The sequence below is a fragment of the Cannabis sativa genome, chromosome 9 (genome assembly GCF_029168945.1).
Source record: "Cannabis sativa cultivar Pink pepper isolate KNU-18-1 chromosome 9, ASM2916894v1, whole genome shotgun sequence".
Classification (NCBI taxonomy): Eukaryota; Viridiplantae; Streptophyta; class Magnoliopsida; order Rosales; family Cannabaceae; genus Cannabis; species Cannabis sativa.
The window spans coordinates 57,676,481-57,701,452 of record NC_083609.1 but is presented as its reverse complement, the minus strand read 5'-3'; the positions used below and the strand labels follow the sequence as shown (position 1 = coordinate 57,701,452).

General features: G+C 30.2%; 5 protein-coding genes across 5 annotated transcripts; 4 read left to right on the top strand and 1 right to left on the bottom strand.

Annotated features, from left to right (window-relative positions):
- The first annotated feature begins 1,158 nt into the window (after nt 1-1,158).
- Nucleotides 1,159-2,288, top strand: LOC115723957 (ethylene-responsive transcription factor ERN1-like). The gene has a single exon (XM_030653416.2). The coding sequence runs from the start codon at nt 1,286-1,288 to the stop codon at nt 2,138-2,140; it is 855 nt and encodes a 284-aa protein (XP_030509276.2). The 5' UTR covers nt 1,159-1,285; the 3' UTR covers nt 2,141-2,288.
- A 3,760-nt stretch (nt 2,289-6,048) lies between these two features.
- LOC115721838 (small ribosomal subunit protein eS10z) lies at nt 6,049-7,998 on the top strand. Its single transcript, XM_030650921.2, has 5 exons — nt 6,049-6,318; nt 6,396-6,444; nt 6,545-6,818; nt 7,102-7,237; nt 7,672-7,998. Exons 1-5 carry the CDS (start codon nt 6,316-6,318, stop codon nt 7,741-7,743), a joined length of 534 nt encoding a protein of 177 aa, XP_030506781.1. The 5' UTR covers nt 6,049-6,315; the 3' UTR covers nt 7,744-7,998.
- A 2,526-nt stretch (nt 7,999-10,524) lies between these two features.
- Nucleotides 10,525-14,839, top strand: LOC115721834 (proteasome subunit alpha type-2-A). Its single transcript, XM_030650918.2, has 11 exons — nt 10,525-10,747; nt 10,821-10,897; nt 11,125-11,189; nt 12,167-12,213; nt 12,580-12,655; nt 12,996-13,063; nt 13,303-13,372; nt 13,663-13,748; nt 13,888-13,950; nt 14,391-14,456; nt 14,622-14,839. Exons 1-11 carry the CDS (start codon nt 10,707-10,709, stop codon nt 14,668-14,670), a joined length of 708 nt encoding a protein of 235 aa, XP_030506778.1. The 5' UTR covers nt 10,525-10,706; the 3' UTR covers nt 14,671-14,839.
- A 740-nt stretch (nt 14,840-15,579) lies between these two features.
- LOC115721810 (DUF724 domain-containing protein 7) lies at nt 15,580-19,869 on the bottom strand. Its single transcript, XM_030650889.2, has 6 exons — nt 19,089-19,869; nt 17,592-17,999; nt 17,345-17,510; nt 17,154-17,254; nt 16,562-16,637; nt 15,580-16,476 (listed from the first exon to the last, which is right to left on the bottom strand). The coding sequence occupies exons 1-6, from the start codon at nt 19,590-19,592 to the stop codon at nt 15,926-15,928; spliced, it is 1,806 nt and encodes a 601-aa protein (XP_030506749.2). The 5' UTR covers nt 19,593-19,869; the 3' UTR covers nt 15,580-15,925.
- A 2,581-nt stretch (nt 19,870-22,450) lies between these two features.
- Nucleotides 22,451-24,186, top strand: LOC115721818 (stemmadenine O-acetyltransferase). The gene has a single exon (XM_030650898.2). The coding sequence runs from the start codon at nt 22,512-22,514 to the stop codon at nt 23,796-23,798; it is 1,287 nt and encodes a 428-aa protein (XP_030506758.2). The 5' UTR covers nt 22,451-22,511; the 3' UTR covers nt 23,799-24,186.
- Nucleotides 24,187-24,972: the final 786 nt, after the last annotated feature.

Below are 24,972 nucleotides of genomic sequence, written 5' to 3'. Positions count from 1 at the left end.
ATGTAAGACAAATTATACCATTTTTTTAATATAGTTTTATATTAGTTTGTATATCTGCAATTTGAATGACATCATATATTTTTATTAGCGGTGCTGATGAAGACATTGAGAAGATAAAGCTTTGGAAAAGATGACCTTTATCTCCTTATATAATAAAGATAAAATCTCTCTATAGAGAAAAACAATAATCAATTGTTATATATATAATGGATTTATGATTAGGTGAGAAGAACAAAGAGTTTACAATTAGAAAGTGGCTTAATTAGCATTTGTCCTAAGTGTATGGGTATATATGACTTGGTCTTATTTTATATTGAATATCCATTTTTTATAAAATATTTATTTAAATACTTTTTTATTTTTGCTGAATTATAAATAAATATACTTATGTATGGTTTTTTGGACTTTTTCATTTTGGCTCATTTACAAGTTCATTTAGGTGCCTCCAAGTGGCAGTCATTTAGAGCCTTAATGATTCTGTCTTAGATAATACACTAAGTTTGGTACTAATTTTTAAGTAATTTGCTAAATAATTATTAATATAAATATTTAAATTTAATTTAGTATCTAAACATTTAATGTGAAATAAATAATTATGTCACAGTATTTAATTAATTTAGGTCATTAAAATTTTATTTTCTATTTAAAAATTATTTTAAATATACTAATAAAAGTATAATACGTGAATAATAACTTAATATTTAAAGGCAAAATTCTAAAAATATAACTTAAGTATTAAATTTAAATATTTATATACAATTGAGAATTAAATTTAAATATACTACTAATTAATCTTAATTTTGCTATTTTATTTTTTCTTGTCTCTCCTAGAGCGACCAATTTTTTTTTTTTTTGCAAAGACTTTTTGGTCCTTTGGGAATATACTCTTATTTTTTAAAATATTGCTCAAATTCATAACCTCAAAGTGTTCATCATTTTCTAAATCATGGCAAAAACTAGATTACAATTGTTTAACTAATTAATATTTGTATTTTACTTGTGTCCAAAATGGAGGGTTAAACAGTCATTTTAGAACAAGTCAAAAGGTTGTGTTTGGGGGACAAAACAAGTTCCAATATTTGTTTTTAATTAAGTCGTATAAAAAAATAGATAATATATAATATATATCTTAAACTAATCCCACTTGCTCTTAGAAAATTCAAAAGACAACTCAAGCATATATAAATCATCTCATATCATCACCATCATCAACAACATTCCCTTTCTTTCCTCCTAATTTTCTCAGTCATATACACATTTTCTTGGAAAATATAAATTCACATATATGGAGATCCAATTTCAAAGTAGCATGATGGCAAAGAAAAAAGGAAGAATAAACAAGAGAAATATGAATAGTTATAATAACAATAAGAAGTTTGTTGGAGTTAGACAAAGACCTTCTGGAAGATGGGTAGCGGAAATCAAAGATACAATACAAAAAATTAGGATGTGGCTTGGTACCTATGAAACCGCCGAAGAGGCTGCTAGGGCTTACGATGAAGCTGCTTGTCTTCTTCGTGGATCCAACACTCGTACCAACTTCATCACTCGTGTCTCTATGGATTCTCCTCTCGCTTCTCGAATCAAGAATCTCCTCAACAACAATAAGAAAAATAGTAATAATGAGAACAACGATGCTCAACCAAAACAACAGAACTTTAATACTAGTACTACTGTTACTGCCAGTAATACTAGTACTAGTAGTTCTACAATAACTAGTACTGTCACCAGTACTAGTTATGATTCTTCTAATTTCTCTAGTGAAGTTCTTCGAGATCAAGAACACGATATTCGCTCGAATAATCATCACCATCACAATAATTTGTTTGAGGATGCATACAAACCGGACTTAAGTACTACATGTACATGGGGAATTGATGGGTTTGATCAATTTTCATTTGCCATAACAGGTGATGATCATCAGTTTGATTTATCAAATAATATTGAGAATATTAAGAATGTGGATAGTGAAACAAAAGGAATTGATGAATTTATGGAGTTTGAAAGGATGAAAGTAGAGAGGCAAATTTCAGCTTCACTATATGCAATGAATGGAGTTCATGAGTACATGGAAGCTCTTCATCATGATCTTGATGATGCTCTTTGGGATCTTCCTCCTCTATGCTCACTACTTTGTTAGTTAGATTATTATTATTGTTGGTTTTTGTTTATCCTCTTAATATCTATATATAATTCCATCAAAGTCTACTTTTACTACTTTTTTTTGTTTCAATTTTCTTCCTTTATACATTTATATACATAGCTATTATTGTAGTGTTTATCTAGAGCCTTAAAAATGTGTACAAAATGCAGGAAAGTAAGAAATTTAATGAGTATAAAATGTATAATTATATCACAATACTCAACTCCAAATTATTTGTGCCTAAAAATCTCATGCCAATTCTTTTCTCGAGAACTAATCAATAGGTTTTTGTAGTAATATAGAATTATAAATTGCAAACTCAATCCAAAATATTATTTTATTCATAGACATAATATATACTTTAAGTAAACAAAAAAACAAAAACAAGCATGTAGAAAATATATTTTTTCATAACTCCTAAAACTTGTTCTCTTCACCAAATTAAAATCATGTTGCTTTCTATGGAAGATCATAATAAATTCACTTTGTCTAACAAAAAGAAAAAATTATGTATCATTTTAAGTTAGTAACTCACAAATGGTGGGGAATAATAAAGCTCACATAGAGAATGTGAGAATATTTTAGGGGTTATTTGGCTTTATAACACTTAAAAATTGTTTGTTTGTTTGTTTTTTTTTTTTTTTAAATAAAAGTTGAAACTTTATTTAAGACAATTCTTGTACAATTACATCAATAATGTTATTCAGAATAGTGTCAACCGAATAACTACGCTCAGCATATAACCATAAAACTCGGGCAAGATCATGAGCCACACGGTTAGCAGAACGTTTAACAAAGCATAAACAAACATTATTTAAATATGAAATTATTCTCTTGCATTCAGCAATGCAGCAGCCGAAAGGAGAGTTTGTATTCACAGAGCTATGAAAAGCTTGAACTGTTATGAGACTATCCGTTTCGGCAGTGACTTGAGAAACCTTAGACTCCTTTATCCAACTGAGTACCTCTTTCACTCCAAAAGCCTCATTTTTAGTTGTAAAAAAAGAAAACAATTTTTAAAATTAATCAGGGTTGTTTGACCAAATTTTTTAAAAATAGTTTTTTAAAAATTGAGTTTTAAAATACTAGAAAACAGAAAACATCAAAATATTATTTTCTATTTACAAAAACAACTTTTTTTTTTTTGTTTAACACGTTCAATTTTACATTTTTGCTCACATACTCGAACCTAGACCCTGATCCAAATCCTGGCCCGAACACAATCTCCGGATCCGAACCCGATCCTCAGACCCCGAACCTGGGCCTCAAGCTCCGACTCGAACCGAGTCCTAGGTTCGAGTCCGGAGTCTGGGGTAGGATGGGTTCATGTCATGGTAAAAAAATTTAGTCAAACACCATTAAATTTTTAAAATGACAAAAATTGATTTCCATTCTCACTTTTAAAAATACAATTCTGAAAATTAAAAACTAAAAACAGAGTCGAACAACCTGTTAATATTTTTTTTTAGATATTTGCACCGAAACTCTCTTAACATTTACAATTGTTACATATGACTCTATTAAAAAAAAATAACAGTAAAAGTACTTTATCTTACGATTTTGTTGCAGTTGTACATTTTTTTGGTCATTTACTGTCAACTCAGAAACACATAGCGACATATTATTAGACTACGTTTTAAAAAAGCTAAAAAAATATATCGCCGCATATTTTTCAGCTGATACTTAACAAGCTTAATTGACACTTTACAACTAAAAAAAGAGTACGACTGCAATAAAATCATAAGATAAGATACTTTTATCGCCATTTTTTTTTTTTATTTAAGTCATATGTATAACAATTTTAAGTCATAAATATTTTCTTTTTATAGATTTTTAAATCTATTTAAGGTACCTATTGCCAAAATGTTGAATTCAAAAAGAAGAAAAAAAAACATGAGAAAGAACGAGCACAAAGAATAGTTATATTTTTATTTAATATTTAACTAGTTATAAATATATTTCTCCACAAATACCATATTAATTTCAAATTTAGAAAACTACCACATGATAATATTATAAATCCAATTCAAGATTGTTAAAATGTTAATATATCTACAACAAGCACTTAAACGAAAATTAAAGAAGAATGAAAATAACTTCTTGGATTTCTAAACCTAAAAAAGATTTTTTAGCAATGTGTTCTCTTTGATAAAACATATGTATTAGTGAACTAAAGACATTTATTTATAGGCTAATTAGGATTTTTTGCCCCCTGAACTTTGATATGTTAGAAATCATACTCCCTGAACTTTTAAGGTCGTTAAAAATGCCCCATGAACTATTAAAATTGTTGGATTTAAGGACTTTTGTCTAATTTCATTCAATTTTACTATTTCATTAATTTTTTATGTAACGAACCATGCTCCCCAAACTTTAATATCTACCAAATCATGCCCATCGAACTTTAAAATGTACTAAATTATGGCCCCTAAACTTTTATCCATGTTAGACTTTTTTACTAAAATTTAAAAAAAATCCTTAAATCCAACAATCTCAATAGTTCATGGGGCATTTTTAATGACCTTAAAAGTTCAGGAGACATGATTTGGTAAATGTCAAAATTTAAGGGGCAAAAATCATAATTAGCCTTATTTATATTATTCAAGGATTATATTTAAAAATTAAAATTGCTTCACCACATAGTTGATACAAGCACTTTAATTAGTATTTACTGGGATAAAAATATTAGACAAGAGAATTGAAAACATACTTAATAAATTTATGTATGTTTAAATGTTATTTCAAAACTAGCTTTATACTGAGGAGAATAACCATAAAACAACATGTCATCAATTATAAAGTAATTATTTTTAGAAAACCCAATATTACATTTTATAACTCATTTATGAGCTAAATATTTCTACAATGTCTTAATACCTATTTAAATAGTATAAATGAGTATTGTAACAATTTCTAATAATTAAAATCTTATCTTATTAATTTCATAATCTCTATATATAATAACTCACTCAATTAGTTATGTTTCTTTTATATAAATAATCCTCTAATTACGTATATATATTATTAAAAAATCTCTTTTTTATAATAGGATGATTACATAAAATACTAATTTTTGTAAAATTTTTACATTTTTACGTTTAAGTCTTTTATTATTTTATTTTTTACATTTTTAGTTTTACGGCATTTTATAAAAATACAAGAAAATAACAAAAAAAAAAAAACATGAAAGTAACACAAAAATAACATAATAAATAATATACAAATAACAAAAATCAACAACAAAATAACAAGAGTACAATATAAAAATACCGTATTTTATGTAAATAAAATCTAAAAAATCGTAAAAATATTAAAAATTCCTTACAAACTGTATTTTGTATTTTTTTTTTATTATTTTTGTATTTTTGTGAAATTATCCCTAATTACATAAAGCACCTTTTTTTTTTTGTAAATTTTGTAAATTTTTATGTTCAAAGATATTTTTTTTTTTACATTTTTACGGTGTTCTATAAAAAATAACACAAAAACAACAAGAAAACTACATAAAAGTAACAGGAAAATAACATCAAAACAACAATAAAAAAATAACATACAAATAATAAAAAAATCAACAACAAATTAATAAAAGTACAATATAATAATACATCAAAAGACTGTATTTTCTATCAATAAAATCATAAAATTAGTAAAAATATTTAAAATTTCGTACAAAACGTATTTTTATAATTTTTTTTGAGATAAGTTGAAAAATACTTATTATTTATATTCATTAATCAAAAATACCATTATATAATATTTTATTAAAATATAACTACTTTTTTAAGTGGGTTGCCTAATATATTCTCATACTTTATTTAAATCTAGCATATAATTTACATTAACTTAAGAATTCTAATCGGAACATCATCTATAAAAATAGGTATATCTTAAAGAATATGAAAATAGAGGTAAAAATTACAATAAATAAAATAAAGTGGGTATACAATGTAATTTTTTTTTTTTTTTTTGTTATTTTTGTTATTTTTTTTGAGATAATTCCTTTTATCATTTGGGCCGGCTTAAAAGCCCATAAGAAACTGTACAAAATAAAGCTCGTACCATAAAATCTGTGTATTAGGGTTTACATTTACAGAAGAAGGAGCCCTAATCAACCTTCCACTCTCAATCTCTAGCCGTCATCAACCTCACCATCTCAATCTCCACCATTAACAATGGTATTCATCTTCATCTTCTTGTTGTTCTATCTATATTTCATGTTTGTTTTCGATCTAACTCTAACTTTGTTATTCAGATTATCTCTGAGAAAAACAGGCGTGAAATCTCAAAGTACCTCTTCCAAGGTACGTGAATTTGAGTTTTTGGTTGTTTTGTTAGGGTTTTAATTTCAATTGTAGTAAGGTTATTATTGTTTTAATTTGTTGTTTGAATAAATTTTTGAAGAGGGCGTTTGCTTCGCTAAGAAAGACTATAATTTGGCGAAGCATCCAGAAATTGATGTACCAAATCTACAAGTTATTAAGCTCATGCAGAGCTTTAAGTCGAAGGAGTATGTCCGGGAGACCTTTGCCTGGATGCACTACTACTGGTACTTGACCAATGATGGTATTGAGTTTCTTAGGAACTACCTTAATCTTCCTTCTGAGATTGTCCCTGCTACTCTGAAGAAGCAGGCCAAGCCCGCTGGAAGGCCTTTGGGTGGTGGCGATCGCCCACGGTAAATAACCCTTGCCTCCTTTGGTTTTCAGTTTTGCTTTGTTTAATATTTTAGCTGCATTTATATTTTTGATGTATTTAGATTTTTGTTTTTGAAAACCAGAACAAACTTCATTAATATCAATTGGAATCTGGATACGAAAGAAACAGTAACAGAGATTCATATAATTAGATTTAAGTTTTAGATTTGCATACTTCTCTTATAGGGGATGTTAGTGTTTTGGTTGGTTCATATTGTTGAGCTCAAATTTGATTTAAGTTTTGTTTTTGTTGTTGTCAATCAGTGGCCCACCCCGGTTTGATGGAGAACGCAAATTCGGTGGTGACAGAGATGGTTACCGTGGAGGTCCTCGTGGTCCTCCCGGTGAGTTTGGTGGTGACAAAAGTGGAGCTCCTGCTGATTACAGACCTTCATTTGGGGTAAGTTTACTTGTTGCATAATTGCATTGCATTGTCTTGTTGTTTCTGTTTAGTTTCTTTTATAGATGTTATTACTGAGTAGTAATTAGTTCACTTCAAATGGCAATATATGTACATTTCAATCGGTGGAAATTTGATTACATTAGCCTTTATATTTGTATAATGGCTTTTACTTAATGAAATTTTCTTCTACGTTTGGATTGATTCAGGTTTGTTTGATGTAAGGTTTTTATTAGATTCAAGGATTTATTTTTGTTGTTGTTTGTTTGGTTATTGGGTGTTTGAATTGAAGTAATGAGTTTGTTATTACTGGTTACTGTCCTAGCACAACTGTTGCTTGTTTTTCTTTTAGCTATATGAATTGAAGTAATGTACTATTCTTCTCTATTGTCTTTAGTATAGATTCTCATTCGTGTTTCGAAACAAATTTGCAGGGTGCTGGAAGACCTGGTTTCGGTCGTGGTGCTGGTGGTTTTGGTGCAGGGCCAGCTACCTCTGAACAATAGAAATTTCATCTCCGGTCTTAGTAAGCTTCAAAATTTAAGAGTTGAGAGTCTGAAGAATGGATTGGGAATATATATAGAGAGAGAGCATTCGTCCATTGTGGGATTTATGAGCAGTTTTGTTTTTACTTATTACATTGTCTGAGATAAATTTTTGGATTCTCTTAGATTTATTACTCACTCTACTTCCTTTTATTTTGTTGAACCTTTGATCTCTTTCATTATTTAAATCAAGTCTCTAGTTATGATGTTTGATGATGATTTTTATTTTTCATTTCAATCTGAAAATTTAAACTTGGCAAAGCAAGATAATAATTTTATGCCATTTTTCATTAGACCATTTCATATGTTGGTCTTCATTCTATGCCTTTGAACCTTTCTTTTTTATTCAATATATAACATGAGTTATTCAAAACTAAAATGAATCATATAACAGAAGAGAAGATCCCACTAACACTTTCAAATTAAATCTACAATCTTCGTTTTCCTTTTTACTAAAATACCTCAAAGTTTTATTAGAAAGACCATTAAATTTTGCTGAGCACGTAGGGACTCACTTCTCAGAAATTCAAAAAGCCATTATTGGCTCTGATTTGAGCCGCGCCATTTAAAGTTTTGCAATACTCGGAGTTGCAGTAGAAACTGAAATTAGATCTAAAAGTTTTAAAAAAGAAATAGACATGTTGGAAAGGGGAGGTTGTTGAGAATTGATAGCACAATGTCATGCTCATTAAGCAAAGTAAGAAGCTCCATTCCATAAACTGCAGCTTCCACCTCTCACCCTGCAAAACACTGCTGATCGAAACTTTCTTAGCACTAGCACATGAAGGCATAATACCTCCATTATTGTCTCAAATCACAACTCTAACTGCACCAACTCCATCTTTTGAAGTAGTCTACATTTGCCCGAATTCTTCCATGGCGAGGCAAATCCCAACGAATCTCAAAACTCCCCCTACCTTGAAATACCACACTACAATTTGTTCAATTCTTCCATGGCGAGGCAAATCCCAAGGAATCTCAAAACTCCCCCTACCTTGAAATACCACACTACAATTTGTTCAATTCTTCCATGGCGAGGCAAATCCCAACGAATCTCAAAACTCCCCCTACCTTGAAATACCACACTACAATTTGTTCAGAGTATTTCAATTTCTAATATAATTTCACTTTTTATAATATTTTCTGCATATGTTATTTCTTGTTTAAGAGGATAATTCATGAAGTTAATGGAGTCTTTCACGAGGGAGGAAGTGCTTGAAGCATGGAAAAATGGTAGGTTTAAAATGGGAAAACTATATGAGAATTTTTTGTCTTAAAAGTCCAATTTTCTCTTATGGACATGTTGTTTAGTGTCAGGTCTCTTTATCGAAACTCGAGTTTAATTCTTTGGCAGATTGTTCACTCTCATCTTCTCACTCGATTTGGAGCAAAGATGTGTGTCTTTTCTTCATTAACTATCTAGTGTGTAATCTTGATAAGGAAAACTACTTTTTTTTTAGTGTACTTTCTCTTTAAGGTTGCTGCAAAGAGTTCGAGGTTGGCTTGGCAGCAAGGTCGACCCTAGGCTAAAGCGGGCTAGACTCACACTTAGGGTCCAAATAAAAAAAAATATTTTAAAAAATATACATATTTTTTAAATAATTTTAAAATATCATTTATCTTTATAGTAAGGACTCATTTTTTTTTTTACCTATAACCCATTTCAACTTAGGGTCGATCTTGTTTGGCAGTAATCTTTGGCACAGTGGTTGCCAGGCGTGAATCAAGTGGCTAATTTGGGATCAATCTAAGAATCTTGTTAGAAATTTGTGTTATGTTGCTCTTGCATGTGTGGTTTGTAACATTTGGCTTAATAAAAAATTATGTATTTTTGAGTTGAAAATCTAGCTTAAAATAAAGCTAATAATATGATTAAAACTATCATTAAATTTGAATTTATAATTTTGCGAGTAAAAAGCTTTCAAAGAGACATTCACATAGTGTGTGACTCTTATGATGGTGTTAGATTATATTTTTTTAGGCTTTATTGCTCATGTAGTTGAAACTTAAAATTGATTGTTTAACAGCTGTATCTAATTCTAAGAAGAGAATTATATTTAAATGATTTTAGATCATTATTAGATGATGTGGCAAGTGTGTTATATAAATTTTTAGGAATTTTTTTGATACGTATTTTTCAGATAGTCAATGTGACTGCTTATAGATTAACTGTACATGCTTTTTGAATAGATGAACAATTTGTTTGTTTAGATAATTTTTGTTTTTGTCTTTTGGAATTTTAATTAGGTTGTTGGACAATATTCTTATAGTTCAATGATATATTTATTGCCTTAAAAAAACCTTCTTTCTTGATAAAAAAAGGACTAATTAAGATTTTTGCCCTGACTTGAACATGTACTAAATTATATCCCTAAATTTCCCAAGTCCTTAAAAATTCCTCACAAACTATTGAAATTATTGGATTCAAGGACTTCTAACCAATTTCATTCAATTTTACTAACGTGACGATTATCTTTATACCAAACCGTCCTCTCGGATTTTAATACGTATCAATCATGCCCTCAAACTTTAACATGAACCAAATCGTGTCCCCCAAACTTTCATCAGACTTTTGCTAATAAACTTAGACGAAATCCTTGAATCCAACAATCTTAAAACTTTGAAAATATTTTTTAACAACCGAAAAAAGTTCAGATGCCATCATAATTTGATACATGTTAAAAAAAGTTCAGGAAACGAAAATCTTAATTAGTCATTAAAAAAAATATCCAATCGTAATTTCAAGAAAATAGAGTGGCAAAAATGATATTTTTGGCTTTTATTTAAATTCCCTTCTTCTTCTTGAACAAGAAAAGTACTGAGTAGAAGAGACCCCTTTTTCTCTCTTTCGCTTTTTCTTTTCCATTACTCTTCTTCCCCCAAACCCCAAATTTCTCTCCGATCTTCTCTTTCATCAGCTCGCCATGGGAGACAGTCAGTACTCATTTTCTCTCACTACCTTCAGGTACATAAATCTCTCTTTCTCTCTCAATATCTGTTTTTTTCGTTTCAGTCTCTGATGTTTGATTTTTGAACAGTCCTTCAGGAAAGCTAGTACAGATCGAACACGCCTTGACAGCGGTTGGCTCTGGTCAAACCTCTCTCGGAATCAAAGGTATTGCTGCCTCGCATTTGTTGTCTCGTCTTCAATTGATGCTTAGTTTAATCGATATTTTTGAATTGGAAACCTAATCTCAAATTTAATTGATTTTGGGGATTTCTTTTTTTCTTTTGGTGATTAATTTGGTGAGAGGCGTTGCAAGATTTTGGCTTTGGTAGGAAATGTAATGGAACGTGTGTCTATATATATAGAGTACTGATATTCTTAGCTGGTTAATGCAGCTGCTAATGGGGTTGTGATAGCAACTGAGAAGAAGCTACCTTCAATATTGGTTGATGAGACTTCTGTAAGTACCTCTTAGTTATGAGATTGACCTAATTAGAACTTTACTTTAATAGTTGATCTACATGTAATTTAGTTCTGGAATGCTAATGCTCCTTTAGTGTAGCAAAAATGATTGGTTGGGTATTAATAATTGAGAAAAATAACCTTTGATTAAGCTCGTGGATACTCAAGTTGATGCGCCTCGTAATAATTGAGAAGTGTAACCTATATCTTCCATCCATGTGCATTTTCCTAAACATGCTCTCATAATTACTTTTATTGATAGTGCTGCTACTGCATATTGTTTACAAACCTTTTTCTTGAGGAATGGTTTTGATCCAGTTTTACTTTTGGTTGTGGTTTTGCTAATTATCCTCTTAGCTGTGAGATTGAACTAATTAGAACTTCACTTTAATAGTTGATCTACATGTAATTTGGTTCTGGAATGCTAATGATTGGTTGGGTATGCGAGCGTGTACAAATAGTGTGTTTCAAGTCTACATTAGTGTCTCTTATATATAGTAGCTAGTAATTATATTAAGCTCTTGGATACTAAAGTAGTTGAGCTTATTAATAATTGAGAAGAATCACCTTTGAGTAAGATCTCTTTCCTTCATGTGCATTTGCCTAAACATGTTCTCTTCATTACATGTATTGATATTGCTGCTACTGTATATTGTTTACAAAAATTATTTTTTCTTGATGGCTTTGATCCAGTTTTCTACTTTTCGTTTTAATTTTGCTGGTTTCTGCTTTCCAATTTTATTATTAATCCTTCGGCCTACCTTCTCTCTTATTTTGTGCTTGGAACTTATCTTTCATAAGACTTCTTGTTTCGTAGGTCTTGTGGTCTTAGTTTAGGCACATTGCTTTATTAGTTGTTTAGTGATGAAAATTCAAATAAGAAAGCAGAAGAAGATGCCTTTGTCTACAATATGCATTCATATACTAATAGCCGTGTTCAATCATTTTTTCGTTTCTTTATTGCATTATTTTCAGGTCCAGAAAATACAGTTACTTGCACCAAATATTGGAGTCGTATACAGGTTTGTTCTTGTATTTTCTTGTACTTTTGATAAATATTTATTTTTAAATAGGTAAATTTCATGTAATATTCCTGCTATTGTGAATGCTATATTAACTATGTCCCTACTATGTGAAACTGCTGGATGTGCAGACTGACAGATAGATATGCCGTTTATATTACCAATTAGGAAGACCATAAGGCAAAAGGCATTGTGTTTTATGAGTTTAAATTTAGCGATTATATGAACCTTACTTCGGTCAATCTGATGTATTAACAGTTTTACTAGACTCAAGATAGCATTTTGTGGCTTTACAAATTTAGTATTTTAATTATCCCTTTTATTCTTTCCAATTTCCAACCACTGTTTTATTTTGCACTACTGCAGTGGTATGGGTCCTGATTTTCGAGTTTTGGTTCGGAAAAGTAGGAAGCAGGCCGTACAATATCATAAATTATACAAGGTATCATATCGCTCTGTCTATTTCTATGTTTTAATATTTATTTTTGTTCAGCATTGAATATGGTGCTCAATTTCTTTTCAACTCGGTAACTAAAAAACATTTTTTTTATTTTTATTGTTGTTTTAAATTCTTTACTATTTTCTGTCTTGTTAGAAGTTGGAGTTGGGTATGGATTGCTTTGAATGACTTGGAATAAACTTTTATGTATGCATAGTAGAATCAAGATGAAACTACAGTTTATACTTTGGTTTTTCTAATTTACATTTAATATCTTGTTTGTAGGACTAACTAAATTTTATACTTTCGTTTTTCTAATTTACATATCATATCTTGTTTGAAGGAACCTATACCTGTTACTCAACTTGTTAGGGAAACTGCAGCTGTGATGCAAGAGTTCACTCAATCTGGGTAATGAGATTACTTCAAATACTTTTCAAACATTTATATATATATTTATATATTGTATAACATTTTAGATTTATTGTAAGAGATAGTTAATTAAATGTAAACTGCCCTGAATTTGTGTGACTTGTAATATAACTATATTAGTAGGTACCATCATAGTACTACACTATCTTTTTCTTAGGTGCTTGTGAATCTTGCTTCTAACTTGCTGAATCCTAATATTCTATTCTCTCCATTGGCAGTGGTGTTAGGCCGTTTGGAGTATCTTTGCTTGTTGCTGGTTTTGATGACAATGGTCCTCAATTATACCAGGTAATGTTCATTTTTTAAAGGAGACTTATTTTTAGAAAATCTATAACCACAACACACAACAAAGTCTCATATATCTTCGGTCTAATTCAATTTTCGTTTCTTTAAGAAAACCAAAAAAAAAAAAACCTAGGTCGTTTCTTATATGTGAAAGTAAAAGTTATCCATTTTACTTTATGGTCGGAACTACATTGCTTGTGGTTGTCCTTCCACTAGTTCTGATTTCATTTTTATTCAGTGCTGATCTTTTAGAGATTTTCCACCTGTTTTTTCACTGTTGCTCTTTTCTATAGGTCGATCCATCAGGTTCATATTTCTCATGGAAGGCCTCTGCAATGGGAAAGAATGTTTCAAATGCCAAAACATTTCTTGAGAAGAGGTACTTGAGTTAGTTTCTGTACACACATCCTCTTTTCCGCTTTTACATTTGCCAATCATTCTTTATAGTGTTAATGATTGTCTCTTGCTCATTTTACTCCTTCATTCTAATCTAAGCACTTTTGTTTCTTTTCTCTTAGGTATACCGATGACATGGAGCTTGATGATGCTGTCCACACAGCCATCTTGACTTTGAAGGAAGGGTATGTAACTTTCAAAAATTACTAAGTCAATGATTAAGAAACTTCTACACTGGTTCCTTCCAATGTCTGTTTGCCTCACTTAGGGCGTGGTTAACTTTAATTAAATGATATGCAATATTTTAGCCATTGATGATATAATGTGTCCTCATATCAAGTGGTGTGTTTTACTTAATTAAATGACATGCAGAAGGAACTTTGCTGCATCATATATTCATTCAAGTTTAAGTTAATTATGGTCAAGAAATAATTATAGTTTTTTTGTGAAATTTTGAACCTTTTTTTTATTGCATGCCGCACTCTAGTTTTTGAGGTGAAGTGATAGAAAGGAAAGATATACTAATGATGCTGTGCAGCCTGTGTTTTTCTACAAAGTGGGATCTAGTAATATTGCAGTGATATTTCCTTTTCATTGCTATTTTATTAATATTTTGCTTTTGCAGATTTGAAGGACAAATCTCTGGCAAAAACATTGAAATTGGAATTATTGGTGCTGACAAGAAATTCAGGCAAGATTTGATTTTTAAACTTCTTTTCTAGTTACCGAAGTTAAATGTGCTAGATGAATCACTGTATTGCTTTCTTGTCATTTTGCATTGGAGACTATCCAATTTATCGAACAAGCTATCTTGTGATTTGGGTTTTATTGATCGGTCGAATTGTTGTGTTTGCAGAGTGCTTACTCCAGCTGAAATCGATGATTATTTAGCTGAAGTGGAATGAGCTTGAGGGAGTGAGTGATAGTAGTTATAACTTGGCAACTTTTGTGCTTCTTTCAATATTTGGTCTCTCTAATTCAGAAGCTGTACTTGTTGAAATTCTTGCCATCTTTGTTTCCTTCAAATGTGAACTATTTATTTTAAGCAAAGATCAATTTTATGTTTACCACAAATTTGTGAAATTTAGAAAAATTTCAGATAGGTGAAAGACAACAGATCTTATGTAGTGTGCTTCCCTTGTTAGATTCTTTTGTTTTGATCAGATGTTATAGAATTTGGAAGCTGCTTTACATGATTTTGAAAAAGAAAAAAAAACCACCTAAACTCTTAGTAAGTGTAATCAATAATCACTTGCAAAAATCAATATAGAAGAAAAGTGAGGCTAGAACTAATATTATAAAGAGATATCATTCTTTCAATGGCTTGTAAAGTTTCATTTTAGACATGAGCAAAAACTGTTTGTTTTCAAACACCTTTGCTCAGTGAACTTGAACTTTGTACCAAAATATCAATTTCATAAATTTGTGGATTAGAAATAAATGTGATGTAGTTAAGAAAAAAGATTTGATCATTTTGTATATATTTTGATACATATTTTGGGTGAACATATAATTTACTTAACTCTTATATCAAACAAAAAATGAGTTAACCATACAAGTATAACTTGAGCACATTTTAATTAATCTACTTTCTATTTTTAAGCCTGTTTAACATTATCCCACTCTTATTGGATTATAATGGTGCAGTAAATTTCTAAGCTTCATCATTTTTGTAACTCACAATCAATTTGTACTCAACTGTAAAATGCAACCCCCCAATGTATTATAGTACAATACCATAACTGTGAAGAGAATGAAAATTCAAGAATCCAAACCAAAGTGGAAAAAAAACATAAGTCTTTTGAGTCATGACATTGACAGGTAAATCAAGTTCCACTATTTCTTACAATAACTGAATTAGCACAATTCCAAATTATCAAGATCATATACTTTCACAGCCAAAATTCACTATAATTTAGAACTTGTTCATAATTTCATTTGAACCCCCAAAAGAGTAACATAATTTAGAACTTGTTCATATGAAAATTCTAGTACCTAAGTAGATTAACTAACTTAAGCACACCAATGCTACAGTCAAAAAAACACCAAAAGACCACCACCATCATTATCTTATCTATAAACAAAAGTCAACCAGTCTTCACAGTTGAAACAAAACACACAAAATATTTACCAGTCTTGAAGATTATATCAAAAATGGCTTCATTGATCATAGCAGAATTTGGAGCTTTCCATTATAGAAGAAAAAGCTTCATTAATCTTAGTTGCTTCTGCAATCAACTTACTCACTTGTTCTTCTTCATAAGCACTTTGAGACATAAGCAAAGATTGTTTCTTTTCAAGTATCTTCAACTCCTCATCAATTTTCACCTTTTTCTCATTATGCAATGTGATCTGAATTTTCAACTCTTCCAACTCAACTTTCTTCATTTTCCACTCATTCAAATTATTCTTTACTACATTCACCTCAAATCCCAATTTTCCCATTTCAAATAATTGTGCTATTAAATAATCAATCTCAGCCATACTAACATCTTTTCCTAAATTGAAAACCTTCTCAATCAAAACAGCAAACTTGACCATATAACTCAAAGCTAATGCTTCTCGTTCGAATTCATCGTCTTCCTCATTCAACAATGGATGAAAATGAGGCTTCTGTGGTAGTTTTTGGAACACTTCAAACGATTCGACCATTTCCCAAACATTTGATCTTTTCACAAAAGGAGTACTTTTTCTTTCCTCATTAGTGTTACCTAATCAAACCGAATTTAATGTCACATAATAAAGTTGTAATAAAATGATGTAATTCAAGTCTAAAAAGAAGAACCATGATTGTACCTTGAGAATTCGCAACTTGCAATTCATATTGTTCTTTCCTCTTCTCTGTTTTACTATTTTGATTTTGATCACCCTCCTAAATTAGCAAAAGAAAAGAAAATGTTAATTACTACTCAGTCCTATGTAGCAATTATTTTTTGACATTGTTTTCAGAAAATAATTTTTATAAGTTACATAAAAACAGCAAATCAGAACAACAAAAAGTTGTATACTGAAGTTTTCTATCGCTTTTTTCTTTCAATTTACATTTTTTTTAATGAAAAATCAAATTTTATTAACCATCAACTTCCGCTACTAAAACATAGTAACTCAGTTGGAACATCCCCCAAACTGAACTCAACCATGTTACGTAATAGAAGCTCGAACAAATTTATGGCCACTAAATTAGTTGTCATTTCAGTAAGCAAACTCTTACAATCTTTCGAATTACTTTAAATCATTATTTGTTACAAAATTTTAAAATATTTTTCTTTCTATAAATATGGTTATTAATTTTTTATTGAAGTCTAAAAACTTTCTTGAAAACATCATTTGGTTTTTGAAAATACAATTTTGAAAAATAGAAGAAAATGAGAAACATATTAAGATTTACCTCAAAAGATAGCAAACCAGAAATGTCAAACTCGACTAACATGTTAGATTTACCAAATTCTTCTACATTGCCATTTGATTTCGGGGAACCGGCTTCTTCATCTGCAAAACCATATCGAAACAATTTCATCATCATCATCATTATTATTATTATTAATGTAATGAAATAACATGAAGAAAACAAGCTGAGACCATTCATGGCAGTAGCTGAGAATAGCAACTCTTTAATTTGAATGTCATCTTTGTTGGTTGAACAAGGTATTTCACTATCAGCAACATTGAATTCGCAACCCGAATAAGAAGGTGACTCAATGTCTTTTGTGGCTGGAATTTGTTTTGTAGGTGTAGATATAACCTCCTAAAAGGGAAGAAAAACACCATTAAATTTTACAAAACTTGTAAAAACAAATCAAAACAAAACAAGTATAGAAATACATACCCCTGAATTGGTAATCCATTGTCCATTTACCCAATCCAAGTGAAATCTCAGTTGAGAGTGATTAAATACAATCTCATTTCTATTCTTATAGGTACCAAAATTAACAGCATACTTTCTTTGTAACAGAATTGAAGTGATTGTTCCAACCAACCAATAACTAGATTCACATAAAGCATCAACCTTTTCCATCAACTTAAAATCTTTATCATTGCTCAATTGAGGAGGCTGAGGCCTAATCATGTCTAGATGTACAGTAATTTTCACAGCTTTATTATTCTTATCATATCTCACTACAACAGAATCTGTACCCTTTTCACCAATAATAGTAGCTGGGATCCATGCATGTGCAACCATATTATGTCTCAGTTCTACTGATGTTCCTGGTTTGAATTTTGAGTATAGTATTTCCTGCAAACAAATACTCATATCAAAATGACATTTTACCTTAATAATCACATAAAGCAACAATATTTATTCTATAATATGCATGTTTTACTAAGTAGAAGTAATCATAAAGCTAGCATCTTTAAAACAAAATAATATATATATATATATATATATATATATATTTTACCCAAATGCCAAGAACAAGTTGAAACAAATAAAGGTGCTACCTTTACATGCATATAAACTTTTTTTTTTACTTAAAAGTTAGGATCTTTAAACTACTATATATGCATGCATGTATAAGTAATAATAACACTAAAAAATGCAAAACCCATTAATATTAATAAGGATATAAAGCTTGCATCTTTTAAACAAAATGACATTATATTATTGGAAAAAATTTATAGTACACCGTCTAACCTATCTGTTCTAGAATCCAAAGAGTACATTTTAGCTTAGAGAGGGTGAACTTAGAACTCTCCTATATTATTTACCCAAATGCCAAGAACAAGCTGAACCAAATAAAGACACTACCTTCATACACACAAACTTTTTTATTTATTTATTTTTGCTTAAAGTTAGGATCTTTACAATATGCATGTATGTAGTAATAACAGAAAAAATAATGCAAAACCCATTTTTGATCAATAAAAAACAAAACCCATTAATACTAATAAGATATAAAGCTAGCAAGCATCTTTAAAACAAAGTGACATTATCTTATTATATTAAAAAAAAAAATTAGTACACTCCAAAACTGTTGTTTTGGTACAAGAAAACAAATAAAGGCACAACCTTTACATGCATATAAACTTATTTTCACTATGATCTTTATATAAAAAATGCAATACCCAAAATTTGTGTTTGAGCTTTTCATTTCAATTGTTTTAATAGAATCACCTAATATCATTTACCCAAAAGCCAAAAACAAGTAGAAACAAATAAAGGCACTACAAACTATTTATTTACATATTGTCTCTTGCTTAAAGTTAGGATCTTTAAACTACAAAATGCATGTATGCATTAGTAACACCACTAAAAAATGCAAAACCCATTTTGATCGATCAAGAAAGAAAAACCCAAAAAAATCCCAACTTTGTGTTTGAGTACCTGTTTTGGAGAAATAACCCATTGTTGTTCAACCCAATCCCAATGAGGTCTGAGCTTAGAAAGGTGAAAATCCTTAACATCAGGAGTTTCCTTAAAGAAAACAGAGCAATTGTCATTGTGAAGAGAGAGCACAACACCAGTACACCACACACCATCGTCGTTTAAGACATCAACGACGTCGTTTGGCTCAAATGGCTTATCAAGCTGAGGCTCAGTATGAGAAGGTGGCAAAGGTCTTATCAAAGACCTGTCGACCCTTTCCACTTGGCGTTTTTTCTTTTTGGTTTGGCCACTGATAATGATGTTGGTGTGATATTCAACGACAACTGTTGAAGAGTTGTCTTTGTTTTGTTGTTCTTCTTCTTTGTTTTTGTTACATTTTCTCTTCTTTAATGGGTTGGTACGAGGAGTAATGATTGTGGCTGGATACCATGCGTTTGTGAAGCCTGTTTCTTCATGGGTTTTTCGAACTTCGACTCTGTAATCTTTGTTTCTATCTACCATTTTTGTTTTTATTTTTTGAAGCTTGAAACTTGAAAGTGTGTTTTTTTTCTTGAGATTAATAACTTGTGGAAGAAGAAGAAGTGAAGTGCAGAAGATGAAAGAGTTTTTTTTTTTTTTTTTGCTATTTATTGATTATTTGAGTGTGAAGTGAGGAGTCATTGGACTCAATTGGAATTATTTTAAGAAAATGGTAAATAAAAGGAAATTACAATATATTAGGGGTGTGTTAGGATTAGACAAGACGACTCAAAAATTGGCACGAGTTAACATGTTTGGATTTGCTTTAAAATTTAAATGGATTTGAGATTTGAGTATGTTTAGCTTGGCTCTTCTAACCCGCCAACACAAATTCTAGGTGTGTTTGTTGAGAGGTAAAAATAATTAATATATATTACACTTATTAGTAGATATTAAGCTATAACCCCGTAATAGAGTTTTAGTAATAAGATAAATGTTATGTTTGATGTGATTTTATCAAAAAAATAAAACTGTGTAATTACTAGATAATGTAATTATTACGGTGGTTATTACATAGTCTAATTATTACATTATATTTTAAAATACAATGTGTGCTTACATATGAGTTGGTAATTACATGTGAATTTTAATATCTTGTTTGATAAAATAGTTAGTAATTATATCAAAAAAATAATATTTTTAGTGGCTAATATTTAGTTTTTAGTAATTACACTCAATTCTCATGTGGGCTATGAAAATTAAAGAGTGAAATTAGAATCCCTCATATTACCTCAAATTATACCGTTACAGTGTACTTTGATGGTCTGACAAATATGCCAAATTATTAATTACCTTCAAGTACACAGTGACTTTCCAAACCCACCCTAGGTCATGATATTTGGTTCAGCGTAATTGTAATAGTAATGGTAATAAATAATGGTAGTGAATATGTCCATTACATTATCTGTTTCCCTTTTAATTTCTGTTATCCATTACAATATAATGATTATTCTATTGAGTATTGTAACAAAATAGGGAATTAACATTGCGAGCTCAATATTACAAATGAATTTTAATGTATTTGCTCCAATTGACATTCCTACATGTTGTAAGGTTGAATTAGTGAAGAATTATTAAGAAGTAACTATCAAGAAGAAGAAAGGGGAGCACAAAGAACGATTTTTAACTACTCGATATTGTATAAAAAGATTGATGTGTAAAAATTGTGAAGGTGAATCAAATCTTATGGATAACTTCGACATTAGCAACATTAGAGGGTATTTTTTTTTTCATTTGGTACAAGGGCCTTATTAGATGCAAGAGGAGGAAGATTCAAATTGAAGTTTTCCAAAAAAAATCGACGTTCGGCTATATGATGTTAACGAAAGCGCTATTAGGAGACCTCTAAGTTTTTAATCTTTGTTTTATTATTTTGTTGAGACACATATTTATTTTCATTTTGTTTAGTTTTATTTCTATTTTGAAGAAAAATATAAATCATGAAAATTAGTCAAAAATACAATTTTCGAAGTGTCAAGGCTAGAGATTCTATGTTAAGACGCTAAATTGTACCATCTTCTTCTTTTCCTTCTCCCTCTTACAAGCCCAAATCACCCATTACCATCATTACCATCTTATTTCTTCATCAAAAACTCAAATTCTTTTCACCAAATCACTTCTCAACTTCTTTAAAACAAAACCAATTCCCAATTTTTTCTTTTTTTACCAAATTTTTCTAAAATCACACCAAATTTTTTAGGAACCCTACCAATCCAAATTTCACAATTAGCATTAGATTTCTTGAAATTTCTTGGTGGATGAGCATGTCAAAAATTATGAGTTTCTATCTTAAAACCAATTGGTGATGAGTGGACTGATCCATGTTCTTATATATGACTCGATATTTTTACATTTGATCCATGTGGAACAATGTTGTCCAATAATTCTTATAAATTATAACTGTGTGGCCCATAATATGGCTCAATGGGCGAATCAGTACAACAACTTTAGCTACTTCAATTCGTCCAATTTCAACAGCTCCCTGCTCCATGAGAAGGCAGATGGCTGATACGGATTTTCCCCTTCTTCGATTTATTTCTGTTTAATTAGGTTAGATGGCACTTGTTTTGTTGTTTGTTTTTCTTCTTTTTTCCTTTTGCACCATCGAACTGCTACCATGTGATATTGGATTCTCTGTTTACTTTTCTTTTCTCTGGTTTAATGTAATCCGCCATTAACTCAAGAGTAATGTTGATGAGCCATTAAGAAATGCTACATTTATGTGAGTTGGCCATGTGACTACCTTGCTTGTTTTAAATAATTTAAATCCAATTACTCACTCAACATACAATAATAATAATAATAAAGAACTGCATATTTACTTAGTTCATCAATTTTATATATTCTATTATCTTTTCACGTTTTAACGATATAAAATTTTCTAACAGCATTCGAATAAATTACAAATAATATATTGTACTTGTAAAGCTTAATACATGGGCAAATGATTGTGCTAATACGTGCTAATAGTAATATACTATATATATATATAATCCTATTTTCAACTACCAATAATGTAATAATGTTTAATAGCTGTTCTACTAAACTATAATTATATAAGAGATCATGCAGATGCAGTGCCGGATATAATGGGATATATTTTAAAAGAGGAAAAATGAGACAAGGCAAGGGCATATATAATATACAAAAATTCTACAATGCACTTATTTACAAGGAATACGCATTTTTATTTGCTTTGATATTCGAAATAATTTTATATTATGTTACACGGTTCACTATTTTATATTATAAGCATGTGAAATAAACATGTCGATCTGTTTTTTATAAGATAAGGGTAATGCATCTCTTTTAAAAGGGTATATATATATATGTGTGTGCTGCAAAGAGATCGACGAGGCAAATACCAAAGCAATTTATAAACTCAATTAGTTAAGATTACATATGATGAAGATGGAAGTAAATATAGTGTCCAAAGAGATGATCAAACCTAATAACCCAACTCCAAATCACCTTACCACTTACCAACTCTCCTTTCTTGATCAATTATCTCCTGCAGTTTACACCAATTGTGTTATGTTCTATAATAACATTAATATTATTGGTGGTGTTGAAATATTATTACACAATCTCAAGACATCCTTGTCTCATGCACTTACACTATTTTATCCACTTGCAGGAAGACTCAAAAAGAATGCTTCTTGCATAGAATGCAATGACATGGGAGTCCCTTTCATTGAAGCAAAACTACTCAATTGTAATCTATCTGAGTTCCTATCTCAAAACCCCATTGATCCAATTCAACTTAACAACTTAATTCCATTCGAAACCGATCATGGGGTTTCCGAAATACTCCTTGGCATCCAAATCAACATCTTTAGTTGTGGCTCTATAGCTATTGGATCATCCATCTCTCATATCATTGCTGATGGCTTATCATTTTTCATGTTCCTCAACAAATGGGCCGCCATATCTCGTGGCGATGCCTCATTCGCATGCCTACCGCCACAATTCGAAGCAGCTTCGCTATTTCCTCCCAAGAACATATCCGGGTTCAACCCTCGAGTTGATGTTGAAAACAAGAACAATTTTATCTCCAAAAGGTTTGTTTTCAATGCTTCAACCATACAAAATCTTAAACAAAAATATGTTAACATTAGTAATGTTTCTCGTGTTGAGGCTTTGTCTACATTCATATGGAATCGTTTTGTGGCTGTTACTCGATTGCAAGTGGATTATTCCAAAACATCTTATGCTATGGTTCAGCTAGTGAATCTTCGAACGAGGTTTGAGCCTTCACTCTCTGAATCCTCGTTTGGAAATCTTTATCGATTTGTAATAATTAAAGCTGTTGGATCAGAAAAGAATGATGATCAGATCATAAAACAGATGAGAGAAGAGTTGAGTCATATTGATGATAAGTACATTAAAAATCTACAAGAAGGAACCCAACATTTGGAATTTATGAAGAAAAGTGGTAAAGGGTTATTAAAAAGAGAGACAACAGTTGCTCTTAGTGTTAGCAGTTGGTGTAGATTTCCTCTGTACGAATCAGATTTTGGGTGGGGAAAGCCTACTTGGGTTGGGTTGGCTCCCTTGTGGTGCAACAATGTGGTTACATTTTTAGACACCAAATCAGGTGATGGGATAGAAGCTTATATCAGCTTAAGCAGAAATGACATGGCTAACCTTGAAACTGACAAAGAATTCCTTGCATTTGTGTCTGTTTGAAAATTACTATCAAGTTTTTTGTTCTGTCTTTTTATTAATTTGTGGTTCGAGCCACTTGATCACTACTATTTGATGGGGTTGCAGAGCTTCATTGGTTCTGCATCTTGGAATGGACAAATCAGCTTTTAGTTAGCAATTAGTTAAGTTTCTGTTTTTAATATTTTGCTTGTTAGTTAGTTCTGTACCCAAGTATAAATATCTCATTTCCTTTTCATTCTTATTAGATTGTAATTTCTTAGAATTGGAGGGTTTTAAATTGAGCTTGAGTGTGTTGATCTCAAGACTCGCAGTGTGAGGTTTCTTTGTAATTTGAGAGAGTTGTTCAAGGTGTATTGTTCTCAGATTCATTATCATCATTAATATATTTCAACCATAAATGATCGTTTGGTACGCCATATTGTTGATGCCGTTATTTTCTGTGATTGAACAATATTTAGTTATGGCATAGTCATTCGAAACTCTCAAGGGAAAGTAGTGATGGCTAAATCGGTAATTTTGCTGGTATAGACATTCCGAATTTAGTTGAAGCAATTGGTATAAAAGAAGCGCTAAACCAAATTAAAACTCAACTAAGACGAAAAGTAGAGATGTAATCAAATTGTTTAGTGGTAGTCTAAACTATTCGAAATACATTATTTATGCTTTCTTTTTTTTGGAGTTATTATAGAAGATTGTCGTAAATTTTTTGCATTTTTAAATAATATTTCTTTATTTTTTATTAAACGGTCTGCTAACATAATTGCTCATAATCTTGTTAGAATATTTTGTTCTTTCTCAAATCGAGTGTTTAATAGGGGTTATGTTTCTGTCGAGATACAATCTTATCTTTGATTGATTTGATAAATTAATAAAAATTTTATATTTATTTTAAAAAAAAGTATTGAATTTTTCTTGAAATTTTTCAAAAATTGCAATAATTTTCTAAAACTAATTTCTAATAGATGTTAAAATTAAGAATATGGATGCACCATACAATTTTTCAAAACTATTCTTTTTTTTATCGTTAATAATATTATGAAGCAATATTATCCTAACACGTGTGTGTTAACACATTGAAAAATCAAATTTTATTGTTGATACTAAAAACAAAATTAAGTAATATTTTAGTAAAAAACTTTATCCGCCAATTTAAGTCAATAAACAATTTTTTTTTTTGGTAAGTTGAAAAATGCCT